We start from the raw sequence: 13703 nt of genomic DNA on the forward strand, positions 1-13703 counted from the left end.
TTTTGGTTCTCTTTCGTTGAATCATTTCCATAGGCCATCACCAATATCATCAACAGTACATTGCATGTGCAAATGAGCCCACTGGTGGACTGACTGGCGAAAAATCGTCGGGTGCAAATGCAACTGGAGGCGGTAAAAGAGCACTGGCCAACCCACCTGTAACCTCCTCCACTGCCGTCGTGCTGCTACCTTAGCAGTGGAACTTACAGTAGGTCAGGTAGGGAGCGGTACCTGAAGCGTGCTGTCTCTAGGGGTCCGTGAACGTGCTTCAGCGACCACTGGATAGCGCCGTGTGCCTGCCAAGAACGCTGTAGCGCGGCCCCTGGGACATGGAGCCGTTTCGGCAGCAGGCCATCCATGTGCCCCTGGGGGGTCTTGGCACGGATTTAGGGCGACTCTCGCGCGCGGTAGTGGCCAAGTACTCGTTCAGCTCAAATGTTGGTGTGGGTGTACAAGTGCTCTACATGTGCCCCGTGTCCACCCAGCCAAGACGCCACACAATTCGCCGGGCTAGTGCCAAAACTCCAAGCCTCTTGCGGCTTCCAGCATCGTCATGCCAGAAGCTGGTCTAAAGTGTTCTTTGTACTGCTACCTTTTGTTCAGCTCCTCCGAGTTGTCTGTACTAAGTCCCGCGCGTTACCATGTGCCACTCCATTCTCACCATGTTCCACCGTATTCTCCCTCAAGCCGCTATGCGCTGATACTTGGTCCCCGATGCGCCGGCCTGGTACTCAGTACCTTCTGACTCGAGATTGCCTCAACCTTGTTCCCGGCGCTTCATCATGGGTCTCTGTCTTGATTTGGCCTTGCCCACAGGCTGTGGGGAGATGCTGCGAAGGAACAGGGGTTGAGCCTTTGCGCCTGCTCAAGCGCCAAGGCAAGACAACGGGTGAACCGCATAGCACGTTCACCTCCAACAAAGGCGTCCGGCCTTTGAGTATATAGATCCGCCTCTAGTCCGTCCCTCTTCTCCTCCTCTCTTTTGATTCTTGAGATTCAAACAGTCCTTGTGTGGTTATTTTTTCTTTTTTCTTTTCTTCTCTTTCTCTCCCTAATCAACAAGTCTCTCATTATCGGATCAAAGTCATTCGTTATCTTTGAATCCCTCAAACAACTACTCTCAAGTCCATATCGATATTTATATTCTTGATTCATATTTTGTATACGCTTGATCGCGAACAACTGTCGTTTCACACTCACCATCGTTTCGAACCTACTTCATCATGAAGACTGCCGCCTTTGCTCTCCTGGCTGCTGCCAGCGTCGAGCAGGTTGCTGCCACCGTGAGTCGGCCTCAATCATGACTTGATATATATACGCTTGATATATAGAACTCTAATGGCTAACTTCTTCATCCAGTACTCCCTTGGTAGCTCTTGGACCAACGCCAAGCCCTACAGCTGCCCCGGCAACACCGACAACAACTGCAACACCCAGCAGCACAACGGCTGGGACTTCAGCGACGTTCCCACCGGCGTTATTGGACACTATGGAGGATTCGACTTCAAGGGCTGGTCGTGCGAGAACGACTTCAGCAAGCGTGACACCCTCCTGAGCGCTCGTACCTTTGGTGCTACCGGCCGCTCCATCTCTGGCCAGTGCACGGGCGACAAGAACACCACTCCTTGCATCTCTGCCAGCGCTGGCAACGACCACTTCTCCGTTGACACCTTCTCCATCTCGACCGAGTTTGATGCTCGTCTGGAGTTCCACTACGACATGCCCGACGGCTCTACTTGCAAGCAGTCTGCCTCGTGCTCGTCCCACGGAACCACCGTCAAGAACACCCAGTGCGGTGGAGCTAAGAGTGTTTCCATCGTCTACCCTGGCGGTTCTAAGGGTGGCAAGTCGTCTTGCGGCACCAAGGTTCACCACATCACTTGGAACTGTGGCAACAACGCTCCCCCCAAGCCCTCTCACTCTCAGCCTGCCTACACTCCTCCCGGCGGCGGTCACCACACCAAGCCTTCTTACTCCCAGCCTGTCTACACTCCCCCTGGCGGCGGTCACCACACCAAGCCTCACACCAAGCCTGTCTACACTCCTCCTGCTGGCGAGACCACCACTGCCCCTGCTGGTGCCGAGACCACCACTGCTCCCGGTGAGACTTACACTGCTCCCGCTGGTGAGACCACCACTGGCCCTGCCGGTGCTGAGACTACCACTGCTCCTGGCGAGACCTACACTGCTCCTGCTGGTGAGACGACTACTGGCCCTGCTGGTGCTGAGACCACTACCGCTCCTGCTGGCGAGACCGAGACCACCACTGCTCCCGCTGGCGCTGAGACTACCACTGCTCCTGCTGGTGGCGAGACTACCACTGCTCCCTATGGCGTTCCCACCGACACTGCTACCACCGATGTTGTCGTGAGCACCTCTGTCATCACTGCTCCTGGCGGCGAGACCACCACTGGCCCTGCTGGTGCCGAGACCACTACCGCTCCTGCTGGCGAGACCACCACTGCTCCCGCTGGTGCTGAGACTACCACCGCTCCTGGTGCTGAGACCACTACTGGCCCTGCCGGTGCTGAGACCACTGCTCCCGCTGGCACTGAGACCACCACTGCTCCCGCCGGTGCTGAGACTACCACTGCTCCTGCTGGCCAGACCTACCCCGTCCCTGGTGAGACCACCACTGCTCCCGCTGGTGCCGAGACTACTGCTCCCGCTACCACCGGTGGCTCTGATGCCGTCACCACCGGCCCTGGTGCTCCTTACACCACCGTCTACCAGACCACCTCAACCGTCTTCACCACCTCTGTCCACACCATCACCAGCTGTGCCCCTGAGGTGACCAACTGTCCGGCCAGGACCGACAAGCCCGTTGTCACCACCGTGACCGTTGCCGTCAGCACCACCATCTGCCCCGTCACTGCCACCATCACCCCCGGTGCTCCTCTGCCCACTTCCGAGGCCGCTGCTCCTACTGGCACCGGATCTTCCCCCGACCAGTCTCTTCCTTGCCCCGATGTCCTGCCCAAGTGCATCAACACCTGGTTGACTCTGGTCCCCAACTGCAAGGACAACACCGACGCCGCCTGCTACTGCCCCAGCAAGGATCTCGTCCAGAACGTCTTTGAGTGTATCTACTCCAACGGAAACAACGATGACGACGTCGCCGCTGCCATCACCTTCTTCCAGGGTGTCTGCGCTGGCTATGCTGGTTCCAACCCTGCCGTTGCTACTGGTGCTGCCCCCATCACCTCCATCATCACCGTGACCGGCACTCCTTATGCTACTCCTACTCAGTACACCACTGTCGTCGTCGAGACCACCGTCACTGAGCCTTGCGTCTCTGAGGGAACCACCATCCCCGGCAGCAGCACCACCTACTACGTCTCTACCGCTCTCACCGTTCCCCAGGTCAGCATCACTGCTGCTCCTCCCGCCGGTCAGCCCACCTACGTTGCTCCTCCTCCGGCTGAGACTGCTCCCGTCGAGACCGCCCCTGCTTCTGCCCCTACCCAGGTCGCTCCTCCTCCTGCCCCTATCGGCACCGCCACCGGCACTGGAGCTTTCCCCGGCAACACTGGCCTGCCCGTTATTGGCGCTGCTGGCCGCGTTGGCGCCGGTATGAGCCTGGGTCTCGCCGTCATGGCCGCTGTCTTTGCCCTGTAAAGCAGCTCCTTGATTGGAAGATACACATGCGTGTAACAAACCGTTTCCTTTGATTTGTTTTTGGGCTATTTGCTTTTCATTCAGTGCCTCTGGGAGGGCGCGCGCAGTATTTATTATTTGAAGTGGTTAGAAGGGGGAATGTATGTGTATACGGACAGGACCTGACTAGCGGAAAAAATGACCCTCATACAGTAGGGCAATATCATTCTTACGATCCTTACGAGCACATGGACAGCACAGCTTGGGGGTACCTCTCTCTCTCTGGTTTCTTTGTCAAGAACAAAGAGGGGGAGGATGATCTTTGAATCAAATGGTTTCACGCGCAATGCAATGCAATGCACAAGGAGCCATTATATACACCTCACTGAGCTGGCCGATGTGGTAACTTAATATTAATATCGATACGAGATTCATCTGCCGTTTGGCTGTTGCCAAGGCTATGGACGTTTTGGAAAAAAGGTTGACTCTTTTTTTCATGTTTTTTGTTTGTATGCGAGTGAAAGTTTTCTGTGATGGCTGCATTTTTCTGTATTTGTAGTAGTAATGGTGCTCAATGCATCTTGAGTGAAAATAGAATCATTATTACCATAACTTCTTGCTGCTCTCTTGTGAATCACTGTTCTCGTCCCTCCCTCCCTCCTTATTTGTAGTAGCCGCCACTTGGATATATCGATGTGGTGGAGTGGCGGGGTCTGAGTCTTCTCGGTGTCGACAGGTCATGTAGCTTCATGTTGAATGGCGTCGCTTGGCGTACGAGTGGCTCCTTTAGGTCTCTCATGCTTTTCGAGTCAGAGTCTTCCTCCATTTTCAGCTCTTCCCAGAGGCGCGATCGCTTTCTTGGGCTTTCGACCTCTACCTTTGGGAATAAGCCGTGTTTGACGGGCTGTGATCGAGGTCCCTCGTCTTTGGGAAGGAAAGAGTTAGAGAGTCCTCCGGGGGGAGTGGCTTGTTGCAGCAACTCTCTGAACCCCCTACGGAAGGAATTCATTGTGTCTGGCTGAATGAAATTGACGAGTTCCTTGATGAGGCCGAGGTCTCTATCGGTAACCTTGCCCTCGTTCTTCGCGATGCAGTCGAGTGCGTTGATGGCGGCGAAGCCAATGGCGGCAGCTCCGGTGGCATTTTCAATGGTCTGGCCATCCTCCCAGATCATATTGCCCTCGGCTCCTTGCAATAAGTAAGGCACATTTTGAGATGGCGAGCGGCTTGCGGGCATACGAGACATGTTGAAAGTTTCTTGTTTCATGTTGTTATCACCAAGTACGGTGCTGATCAGAGGGTCTCTTGGTGCACCACCAAAACGACCGCGCGGGTCTCGGCGGGTTGACATTGCGCACTCGATATAGCTGGAAGATCCTTTAGATGGATGCTAGTAGTCTTTGAGCGATGCTTGGAATCTTGTCGTGCCCTGGTGAGGGGTTTGGAAGTTTGGGAGAAGAGGGGAGTTCTGAATTGGAAGGATGGACTCTGGGACTTTCGACCTTCAGTCACTCACGTGCGGCAGAAAGTAACAGCGGTGAAGTGTGCAAACAACCGCACACAAGTGAATTGGCCCCGGTGACAGCATACAGTTCAAGTGTTGGAAAAAGATGTTAAGGAAAGCTGTTTATCTGTGAACGTTTCCAGGGAGTAAATACCTGAATTCTTGGGTATCTACTACTGCCACTACTTTCTGCCACGATCGGTATATTCTTCAAGAATCTGGTCTTATCACAGCTAACTCTAGATTTGAGACACAGGATGCTGGGTCGTCAGCTTGGGGCGTTGACTATCTACCTGTCACTCCCCAGTTTCTTCATCTGGGGGGAAAGCCTCTGTTCATTAGTTCAAGAACATTGCAGAATTGTGGCTGTGACGACACAGGCTATCCGTGGAATAATGCCACTGCATGTTTAAGGCAGTACCAGAAAGAGCAGATTGCTTTGCTACTAAATGTTGACAGACCAAAGACACTGTCATTGTCAAGGATATCGGTGAGTCTCACAAGATATTCTCGCCAAATATTATCCATTTTCGGACAGTACGTGTGCGAAGATTGTCGATTTTTCTATGTTGCCATCCGATCATATTTACGGCCGAGTCTGGGAATACTCTTTTCTCAATCCTAACGTATATTAGTATGTAAGGTGCGTTTTCTGTACGGAATAGAGTACACTTCTTCCGAGAAACCACGGACAGCTTGCTTTGTAGCACCTCCAGCTGAAGATATTTGTAACAACATGTTTGGCCCATTCGTTCGTGTCTTTGGATCAAACATGTTGGGCGATAGGCCCATTTCCTGTATCATGATCACCATTTGTCCCGCCAGTACATTCCTAGCTTTTGCTCAGCTGTGTCTTCATCAATCATGTCTTCTTCTGTTGAATCCGACGTCTCGTCGATTCTTGGCATGCCTGGTGTTGGTTCCAGCTCGTTCTTTCTCTTGCCTCCTGGCGGTCGGGCTTTACAAATCTCTTGCTTTTTCGAGAGGCGAAGCAGAAAGACAGGGAGTTGAATGAGATTCGTTTAAGCGCGAATGACTGATCGATGGATTATCGGGACCTTCATTATTATAGAGGGCTAATGTAGTTGTGTGCGGCCTTCCTAATGAATCAGCAATCTTATCTACGTGTACGAATTTATGGGAGGCAGGCACGATTGTTAGGTATGGCAGGATCGCTATCATCCTATCGATACATGTAGGAATGTCAACCTCGGTACAGACAGTGATAATAGCGGTGCTATTGTAAGCATATCCACGAAGAGACCATTTGAAGATGAGACCAAGGGACATGTATGAAGACAGAGCAGTCAGTGCACCTCGAGTGAAAAATAGAGTCGTTATCAGAATTCCCTTGTACTACTTTTAATAGTCTTTTTATCATCTCTCTACCATGCCTCGTCTCATAATACAAAATGCAACACTCGGAGCTTTCAAGTGCGCAAATTCTTCAGAAAAATATTACCCCAAAATCTTTGGCCTACAATACCGTCGGACTCCCTGCGTAGATCGCACGCTCAATGCCCAAAGGAACGAAAAACATCTACACAAAACGTGTCTTTCCAGAACAGATTTGAAAAATCTCTAAATTCGTCATCACATAGCGTGGCTCGCCGTTTCTCATCTTATAGTTTTGCTCCCTTAGCCTGCCTAGCCTTCTTCTCCTTGTCCCTTAACAGGCGCCTCAAGATCTTGCCGCTAGGGCTCTTGGGAATCGCGTCAATGAACTCGATTCCACCGTTGAGCCATTTGTGCTTGGCTTTGTGGTCTTTGACGTGCTTCTGAATGGCGTCTTCAATTTCCTTGTCAGATTTGCCAGCGCAGTCGGAGACAGATTTGGTGACGAAGGCTTTGGGCACTTCGCCAGCGTAAGAGTCGGGGACAGGGATAACGGCGCAGTCGGAGACGTAGGGATGGCTGAGGAGATGGGCTTCTAGTTCGGCGGGGGCGACTTGGTGGCCCTAATTTTGGATTTTTTGGTAAGCAGAGTTCAAGAGAGACGAAAGAAGGCACATAAGGGGAGGAGTGCTGAGCCAATAGTTGTTTGTTTGTTCGATTTGCGTATCTCAGGTTGGTAGCTTACCTTGGTCTTGATCAATTCCTTGATCCGGTCAACAACAACAAGGTGCTCGTGACCCTGGGCGGACTTTCGGACAACAACCTCGTCGCCTGTTCGTAGCCACCGACCATCCTCGTGGTGGACAAATGTCTCGGCATTGGCCTTTTCGTTGTTCAGGTACCCCAGCACAACGGCGGGAGATTGGATCAACAACTCGCCCGGGGTGTCGTATTCGGTCACTTCCTTGCCTTCGAGATCGATAACCTTGGCCTTCTTTCCCGGTAATAGAGAGCCTGAAGAGCCAAAGAGTACGTCCAGCTCGTTGGTCGAAGAGACGGTGGGTGAGCATTCAGTCATGCCGTAGCCTTGTCCGATGCGCCATTTGGGAAACATCTTGGTTACGGCCTTGACGACTTCTGGGCCTAGCGGGGCTGCGCCGCAGTAGACGAAGCGTACGCTCTCGAGATTGTATTTGGCAGTATTTTGGGGGTTGCCGATGATTTGGATGAGCATGGGTGGGACAACAAACAGTTGCTCAATCTTGAAGCGCTGGACAGCATCGAGAAGTTCATGGAAGTTGTACTTTGGCAGCACAATAGTCTCATCGCCGCGGTACTGGCTTAGGGTGGAAACTAGAACGAGGGCATATATGTGCGAGAAGGGAAGAACGCCGAGCAAAACTTGCGATTCGATGCCGAGCTCTTTGCGGGGAACGCTGTCTAGTAAATAAACTTGGAGCACGTTGGCGATGACGTTGCGGTGGGAGACCATGACGGCTTTCTTTGGGATATCAACGAGTTCGTGTCAGCGTCGCTTACAAGCGTTCAGGAGCAAAATATAGCACCAGAAGGGTTCAAACATATAAAATACTAGCCATTTCTCACTTACCGGCAGGCCAGAAGTTCCGCTAGAGTAGCACAGATAAGCAGTCTGCCTAGCACCCTGACCCTTGACCCAATTCAAAGGCTTCAATGGCGGCAGACTCTTGCCCTCGGCCACCAAGTCGTCAATGGTCACATATGAAGGAGGATTGTCGAAGCCCGCAGTGCGCAAAATGAATATGCGATCCTTGGGAATTCCTGCAGCGGTGGCTGCCTTGAGAGCATTTTCGAGGAGAGGAGGGCAAGTAAACACGGCCTTGGCTCCTGACGTGCGGAGCTGGTGCTCGAGCTCCTGTGTCGAGTATGCGGCGCTTGCTGGAGTGACAATGCCGGAGAGACGGTGAATGGCGTGAGTAAATGGGAGATAGTCAATCTGTGGTAGAGAGAAGTAACGGCCTTGTTAGATGTGCTATTGAACAATCGGAGTGGTCTCGGACAAGACGGTGGGGGGGATTGAGTCGTGTCAAAAGGGCCGAAGTTGTTGGATTCTAGCGTACCGTGTTGACCGAGTACAACGCGACAACCCTCTCCCACTCAGTCTCCTCGTGAGGATTGAGGCCCAATCGCTTGCTGATTGCGCGAGCCATGTAATCTATCCGTTCAGCTACCTGAGCGGCATTGTACGTCGTGCCCGTGATGCCGCATGTGTACGGGTTTCTGGCCTTGGCCACTGGGTACCGGCCATATTGCTCATTTCGCAGGAATTCTTCGATTGTGATGGAATCCGGAACCTCTGTCTCGCGGGTTTAGCTGTCAGCCTGAGAATCGGAGGGCGCATCTGCGCAGCGCGCATGCATACCTGGCAGCTGGGGAAGATACGATGGAGGTGTGAAGACCATGGCGAATTAGTCTCCGAGACACGAAACAAGAAAGAGTGAACAATGGAAGAGAAGCAAGCAGTAATGAGAGGAGAAATGAGCAAGAGAAGCCGTGGAGAGCTTCAGCGCGGGCTAAGGCAAGAGATATACTGCCTTGTCCGTGACAGCCTAGGCATTGAATTAAGGACCTTGGTAGATCGGGAGTGGAGATGCGCCGGTCCAGATTGGCAAAAACCTCGGGAGGCGGTATCGGCTGCTGGGGACGGGATGTATTTAGTGCTGGGGAGAGCACCGCTTTGAGACACAATGGCTGTTGCAGGGTTCAATGTTGTGTTATCCTGGAGCTTTCAAGACGCGAAAGACTTAAGGACTCTCTATCATGTTGCACGTTCTTCAACGCATGCCGTGATTTAAACATTCAATATACCAACTCTTTGATATTTACATCAATCAAATAAAAATAAAAAGACACAAAGAACAGAGCCGAGCAACAGGAATGACGCGATTCCCCCCAAGTCTCCACATGGCAAGTCTAGAATGAAGCTAAGTAAACGGTTCCCCCCAACTCAGTCCCTACAGCAGGTTGGAGGAGTATTCTCCGGCACTACCCCAGACTACTCCGGATAGTAGATTGCAGGTAAGCTAAGCTCCGAGGCCTGTCATGCTGCAGTTGCCCCATTGGCTCTGCTACCACCAATAATCAACCATCCAATCCAGATCACGGTATAGGTGCTCCGAAAGTCCGAGAGTCCGAGGTTGCGGGCAGACGAGATGTGACAGTTTGTGTGTTTGATACATGACAATGGCGCCGAGGATGCGTTAAACATGCTGACCTAGCGAAAATTACCCAAGTAAGTAAGTTGGTGTTCTCAATGTAAGAGGACGCTGTAGTCAGGACCGAGAGCCGCAATAGCCGTCCTAGCCGTGCTTGTGAGATTTTGGTTCTCTATTGTGAGCTTTGAATATGGAGCCAGAAACCTAACAGAAAACCCTGAGCCTGTCAATCGCTATTGCGGCCCACTTCTCTTGATCGAGACGACTGTAAGTCGGAACATCTACTGCCTGGAATGGTGCTAGGAGCGGGAAAAGGCACCGTGATACTGCTTTGAACGGGCGCGGGGGGCCACATAGCACGACGACACGTAACATGGTCATTAAATGCAAGTCGAAAAGTGGATGTGTGTATGTATGTATGTCAGGTATCCATTGGGGAAATAAATCCTCCATGCGCAGCTATGTCCCACCCTCCTTCGTCATATACGAACCTGGTATGTAAATCCTCGGCCGAGTTATCCAAAATTGACGGCCAATGGTCCTCTCGCTCGTGAATATATACAGTAAGAGACCCCTTCTTGAAATTATACAATGTTAAAAATCACTGCCAAAGCACCCAGCGCGACAAAGACCCAAGTCAAGGCCGGAGGCCGCACGCCTGCATCTTCGTCTCCTCCATCTCCATTGCCGCCGCTACTAGGAGTGCTGGTAGCGCTGGGTTGAGTCGTAGCTTCAGCTCCTTGAATGGTTTGGGTTGTGATCATGCCGGTGCGGCATCCGACATCGAAAACTGGGCAGGATGTCACCGTGAAGACAGTTGTAACGGCTGTAGCCGGGATATTGTTGGTAGGAGTCGGGGTCGATCCCGTGGCCTGTGGAGAGTATCATTAGTTCCTGGTTCTTGCGGTTCAAGACAAGAGAGGCCGTTGAGTTTTGTCACTTACCGTTGGGTCTCCTGTGCCTGTGACACCGGCATCACTGCTGTTGCAGTTGCCCTGCACATTGGGCACGGCGTTGGATCCGCTGCCTGCGACAACAATGTCACTACTCCCACAGTCAGCGGCCTGGGCGATGTGAACCTCTTGGTTGTCCCAATCGAATACAAAGTATCCAGCCCTCAACACCGTGTCTCCCAGAATCTGCTGGTCCGTCGTCAGGACCAGGCCAACGTAACAATAGTCGCTAGGACCGCCACTATCGCCTGCTGATAGGATGAAATCAGAGAAGGGAACCTTGACGACCTTGTTGCCAAAGCCAAAATCGACACTGCCAGCGGAGTCACGAAGCGAGCACGGCACAAAAAAGTAGCCCTCGCCATCGTTTTGGGCGCCCAGAGCCTCGAGGATAGGCGATGCGGCAGCTGAGTGCATGCGGCTGAGCGTCGTGCCAGAGTCGAGCATCACGTTTGTGTCGGCGCTGTTTAACCTGAAGCTCTGCGAACGGCTTTGCGTGAGGCCCAGCGTAGTCAGATTTACGGCCAGACGTGTTTCACCTTGGATGCCGGGAACGATGGGTCGAGTCTCGAGAGAACCAATGAATTTGCTTCGATCAAGGCCGCCATAGATGAGGGCTCCCGTCTCTGAATCGGAATGCCGGAGGTCGAGGGAAAAGACCCGGCTGGCAATGACTCCCTGGTCGGCCATTGTGTTGAGCAGCAAGCTGTACGGTTGGTCGCCTGGGAATCCTCCTCGAACATCAGGCGCGAGGCCCATGATGCCCTGTGCCTGGCCCTCGCTGGACGTAACAACGCCAAACGTCTGATTCTTGACCTGACTCCTACCAAAGCTCAGCGTGTCGGCATAGTAGGTGATGTCGACTGACGTCTGCGTGGACTGGTCTGTTGGGTCGCCATAGTTGATTTCCTCGCGTCCAAACGGACCAACCGGCGGCGTTCTCGATCTTCTGGGATTGTATTGGCCGAGTTGCTGACACTGTTCGGCCTGCGACTCGGACGGTGCGGTCGAGCAGTCCGGATTGACCCATAGCTCGCTGGATCCTGTATCGACAAGTACGGTTACGTTCTGAGGAGGAGTTCCTAGGCCGACTGGCGGTGACAGGCTGTTAGTATAAATGATATTTCCTGCATGCGACTGGTGAATGCAGCAGTAGCAGTAGCCGTCGCTTTGTACATGAGGGTCTGAGACATGGGAAAAGTAGACAATGCTTCTAGCTTATATGGGGCAGTATGAAACAAAAACCAAATTTGTATAGCCAACTTGTATAGAAACTCAATAGTCGCGGCGATTGGCTTAACAGCAGCGAAAAAAGGACTCACTTTCGATGGCATAAAAGAAATCCATATTCTCCAATACTGCGTCAATGGCGCTTCTCTTTCCAACCTTGTTGTGAGGCCTCTTGATGGTTCCCACGGGGATCGACAAATATCCATCACCAGATTCCGCCCGCGGGAACATCGGAGTGACAACGGCTTCCGCATGTTGCGCCGCGATCAGCAGCCCGAGCGCTGTCGTCAGCCTCATGGTGTGCGAAGGTTCTGTCGACTCTCCTTCTCGTCTCTCTGTCTCCCTGTGTTCGCAAGGATATCGGCTCCGGCGGGTGGGAAGAGGAACAAAGAGACGGAAGAAGGGGGGAGCTAGAGAAAAGAGAAAGAGAGGAAAATCGAGTCCCAGCTGAAGGCAATCGAGTCAACAGAGTGATTAACCCAGATCTCGGCGCGATCTCACTAGCGGGGGAACGTCGACAAGGGTCGATGACAGCAGAGAATCAAACAGACGTCCATTTTCCCTTTTATGGGCTCCTTGACCTCGTCTCCGATTGTCGTCTCCTAGCCATTACGGGCCGGTTTCTCCATAGAAAACAAGCCTTGGATGAGGCTGGAGAGCTTCCCTCGACAGGCTGTTGGCCAAGCTGAGGTTGGAGCGACGCGGCGCAGCGTTGCGGCTTCTGCACTAGACGAGCTCTCGCATGTCTAGACAAGCACTAGTTCTGCGTGGACTCGAGCCGCCAAGCACAGCTTTCCGCTTTGTGGCGCCCGTTCTCAGCTACATGACGCTATTGAGGCGGATCAAGCGGTGGCCACACACTTCGTTCTCAGGAGAGCCGAGCCGATACTTGGGCGGTTGACCGCATGTATACGAGTAGTAAGCAGCGATACTTTGTACTCTTGCTGGCAATAGAGTCAAGGTTCGGCTCATTCTTGTTGAGGATACACGAGAAAAAAAGGCTTATGCTGGCATGGAGTGGTGAGCCAGTATTATGGACCCTAGCCAACCACGCAGGCTTGGTTCAAGTTTTGTGGGGGTTTCGGATCTCCTGGGAAGAGGCGTCGTCCAGCTGTGCCTATGGGATTCTTTCAAGAGCCTCCCTCGTCATAGATTCCTACAGCCTGCCTACGATTTCTTTGTCCCATTGTTTCCAGAAGCGCTCTCCTAGTACAGATGCGTGGAAGGATCTTTTTGGTGCGAGCTGTTGACCAAAAGACGGAGATGCAGATTATGTTATACCTAGGTAGACCTTGAAGCACTTGCACAAAGAGCATCATCATCACGAGAGCTTTGTGCTCTTCAAGACTGCCCGCAATAACGGTTCCACAGTCCAACAGGGATGCCGCTCCACCCTCAAAAAAAGGTCCTCGGGGCTGATGTCAATTATGGATCAAACGGAGCATCTTCACTCTTAACTGAGGACAAGTACCGAGTGCTTAATCTTCATCGCACCACTTGGTGGTGCTTACAGTACATGTATGCACATATCGCTACTCTTCAACTTATACGACCATAGCAATTCTTTGTCCATTCAAAATCAGCATGATTGAGCTGCTGGATACTGAAAATTCAGACTCTTCATATTTCTTCTTCTTTCAATAGACGCAGTGCACCGCATGGTAACCACAGTGGCGGTGGCTTGGCTGCCTCACGGACGGCTTTTGAGCCGCACGGCTCTCAGTTGATACTTGAGCGGCGAATTATTCGCGAGGACGCGCAAGCCGAGCTTGGCAGCCAAGACGTCCCATCCCAAAGAAAGGTAGCATCAGATGACTATTAGGCAACTCAGATGCTTGGCCTTCCATTGCCATCCGGTGTGTATTTGCGTGACAAACCGTGACTAGAAGC

The 13703-nt window shown here is 52.5% G+C and overlaps 4 protein-coding genes across 4 annotated transcripts; 1 reads left to right on the forward strand and 3 right to left on the reverse strand.

Moving 5' to 3' along the window:
* The first annotated feature begins 911 nt into the window (after nt 1–911).
* V8C40DRAFT_239636 (uncharacterized protein) lies at nt 912–4209 on the forward strand. The gene is made up of 2 exons (XM_083214666.1): nt 912–1283; nt 1360–4209. The coding sequence occupies exons 1-2, from the start codon at nt 1224–1226 to the stop codon at nt 3616–3618; spliced, it is 2319 nt and encodes a 772-aa protein (XP_083075746.1). The 5' UTR covers nt 912–1223; the 3' UTR covers nt 3619–4209.
* On the reverse strand, nt 4182–4877 carry V8C40DRAFT_239637 (uncharacterized protein). The gene has a single exon (XM_083214667.1). The coding sequence runs from the start codon at nt 4862–4864 to the stop codon at nt 4259–4261; it is 606 nt and encodes a 201-aa protein (XP_083075747.1). The 5' UTR covers nt 4865–4877; the 3' UTR covers nt 4182–4258.
* A 1557-nt stretch (nt 4878–6434) lies between these two features.
* V8C40DRAFT_179707 (acyl--CoA ligase) lies at nt 6435–9085 on the reverse strand. Its single transcript, XM_083211709.1, has 5 exons — nt 8838–9085; nt 8536–8771; nt 8046–8411; nt 7182–7937; nt 6435–7059 (listed from the first exon to the last, which is right to left on the reverse strand). The coding sequence occupies exons 1-5, from the start codon at nt 8875–8877 to the stop codon at nt 6724–6726; spliced, it is 1734 nt and encodes a 577-aa protein (XP_083075748.1). The 5' UTR covers nt 8878–9085; the 3' UTR covers nt 6435–6723.
* Nucleotides 9086–10014: 929 nt separating this feature from the next.
* Nucleotides 10015–12820, reverse strand: V8C40DRAFT_239641 (aspartic peptidase domain-containing protein). Its single transcript, XM_083214668.1, has 3 exons — nt 11906–12820; nt 10575–11674; nt 10015–10502 (listed from the first exon to the last, which is right to left on the reverse strand). The coding sequence occupies exons 1-3, from the start codon at nt 12108–12110 to the stop codon at nt 10215–10217; spliced, it is 1593 nt and encodes a 530-aa protein (XP_083075749.1). The 5' UTR covers nt 12111–12820; the 3' UTR covers nt 10015–10214.
* Nucleotides 12821–13703: the final 883 nt, after the last annotated feature.

The sequence above is a fragment of the Trichoderma camerunense genome (assembly GCF_050948025.1).
Source record: "Trichoderma camerunense strain CBS 138272 chromosome Unknown V8C40scaffold_5, whole genome shotgun sequence".
In the NCBI taxonomy this organism is placed as follows: domain Eukaryota; kingdom Fungi; phylum Ascomycota; class Sordariomycetes; order Hypocreales; family Hypocreaceae; genus Trichoderma; species Trichoderma camerunense.

Excerpts from the sequence above, each read along its gene's own strand:
- V8C40DRAFT_239637 (XM_083214667.1), bottom strand. The coding sequence starts at position 4,864 with ATGAAACAAGAAACTTTCAACATGTCTCGTATGCCCGCAAGCCGCTCG.
- V8C40DRAFT_239636 (XM_083214666.1), top strand. The coding sequence starts at position 1,224 with ATGAAGACTGCCGCCTTTGCTCTCCTGGCTGCTGCCAGCGTCGAGCAG. Across the intron at positions 1,284-1,359 it reads TCGAGCAGGTTGCTGCCACC|TACTCCCTTGGTAGCTCTTG; the intron begins GTGAGTCGGCCT and ends TTCTTCATCCAG.
- V8C40DRAFT_179707 (XM_083211709.1), bottom strand. The coding sequence starts at position 8,877 with ATGGTCTTCACACCTCCATCGTATCTTCCCCAGCTGCCAG. Across the intron at positions 8,772-8,837 it reads GTATCTTCCCCAGCTGCCAG|AGGTTCCGGATTCCATCACA; the intron begins GTATGCATGCGC and ends CCCGCGAGACAG. Across the intron at positions 7,060-7,181 it reads AGGAATTGATCAAGACCAAG|GGCCACCAAGTCGCCCCCGC; the intron begins GTAAGCTACCAA and ends ATCCAAAATTAG.
- V8C40DRAFT_239641 (XM_083214668.1), bottom strand. The coding sequence starts at position 12,110 with ATGAGGCTGACGACAGCGCTCGGGCTGCTGATCGCGGCGCAACATGCG. Across the intron at positions 11,675-11,905 it reads TTTCTTTTATGCCATCGAAA|TCGGCCTAGGAACTCCTCCT; the intron begins GTGAGTCCTTTT and ends TGTCACCGCCAG. Across the intron at positions 10,503-10,574 it reads CAGGCACAGGAGACCCAACG|GCCACGGGATCGACCCCGAC; the intron begins GTAAGTGACAAA and ends TACTCTCCACAG.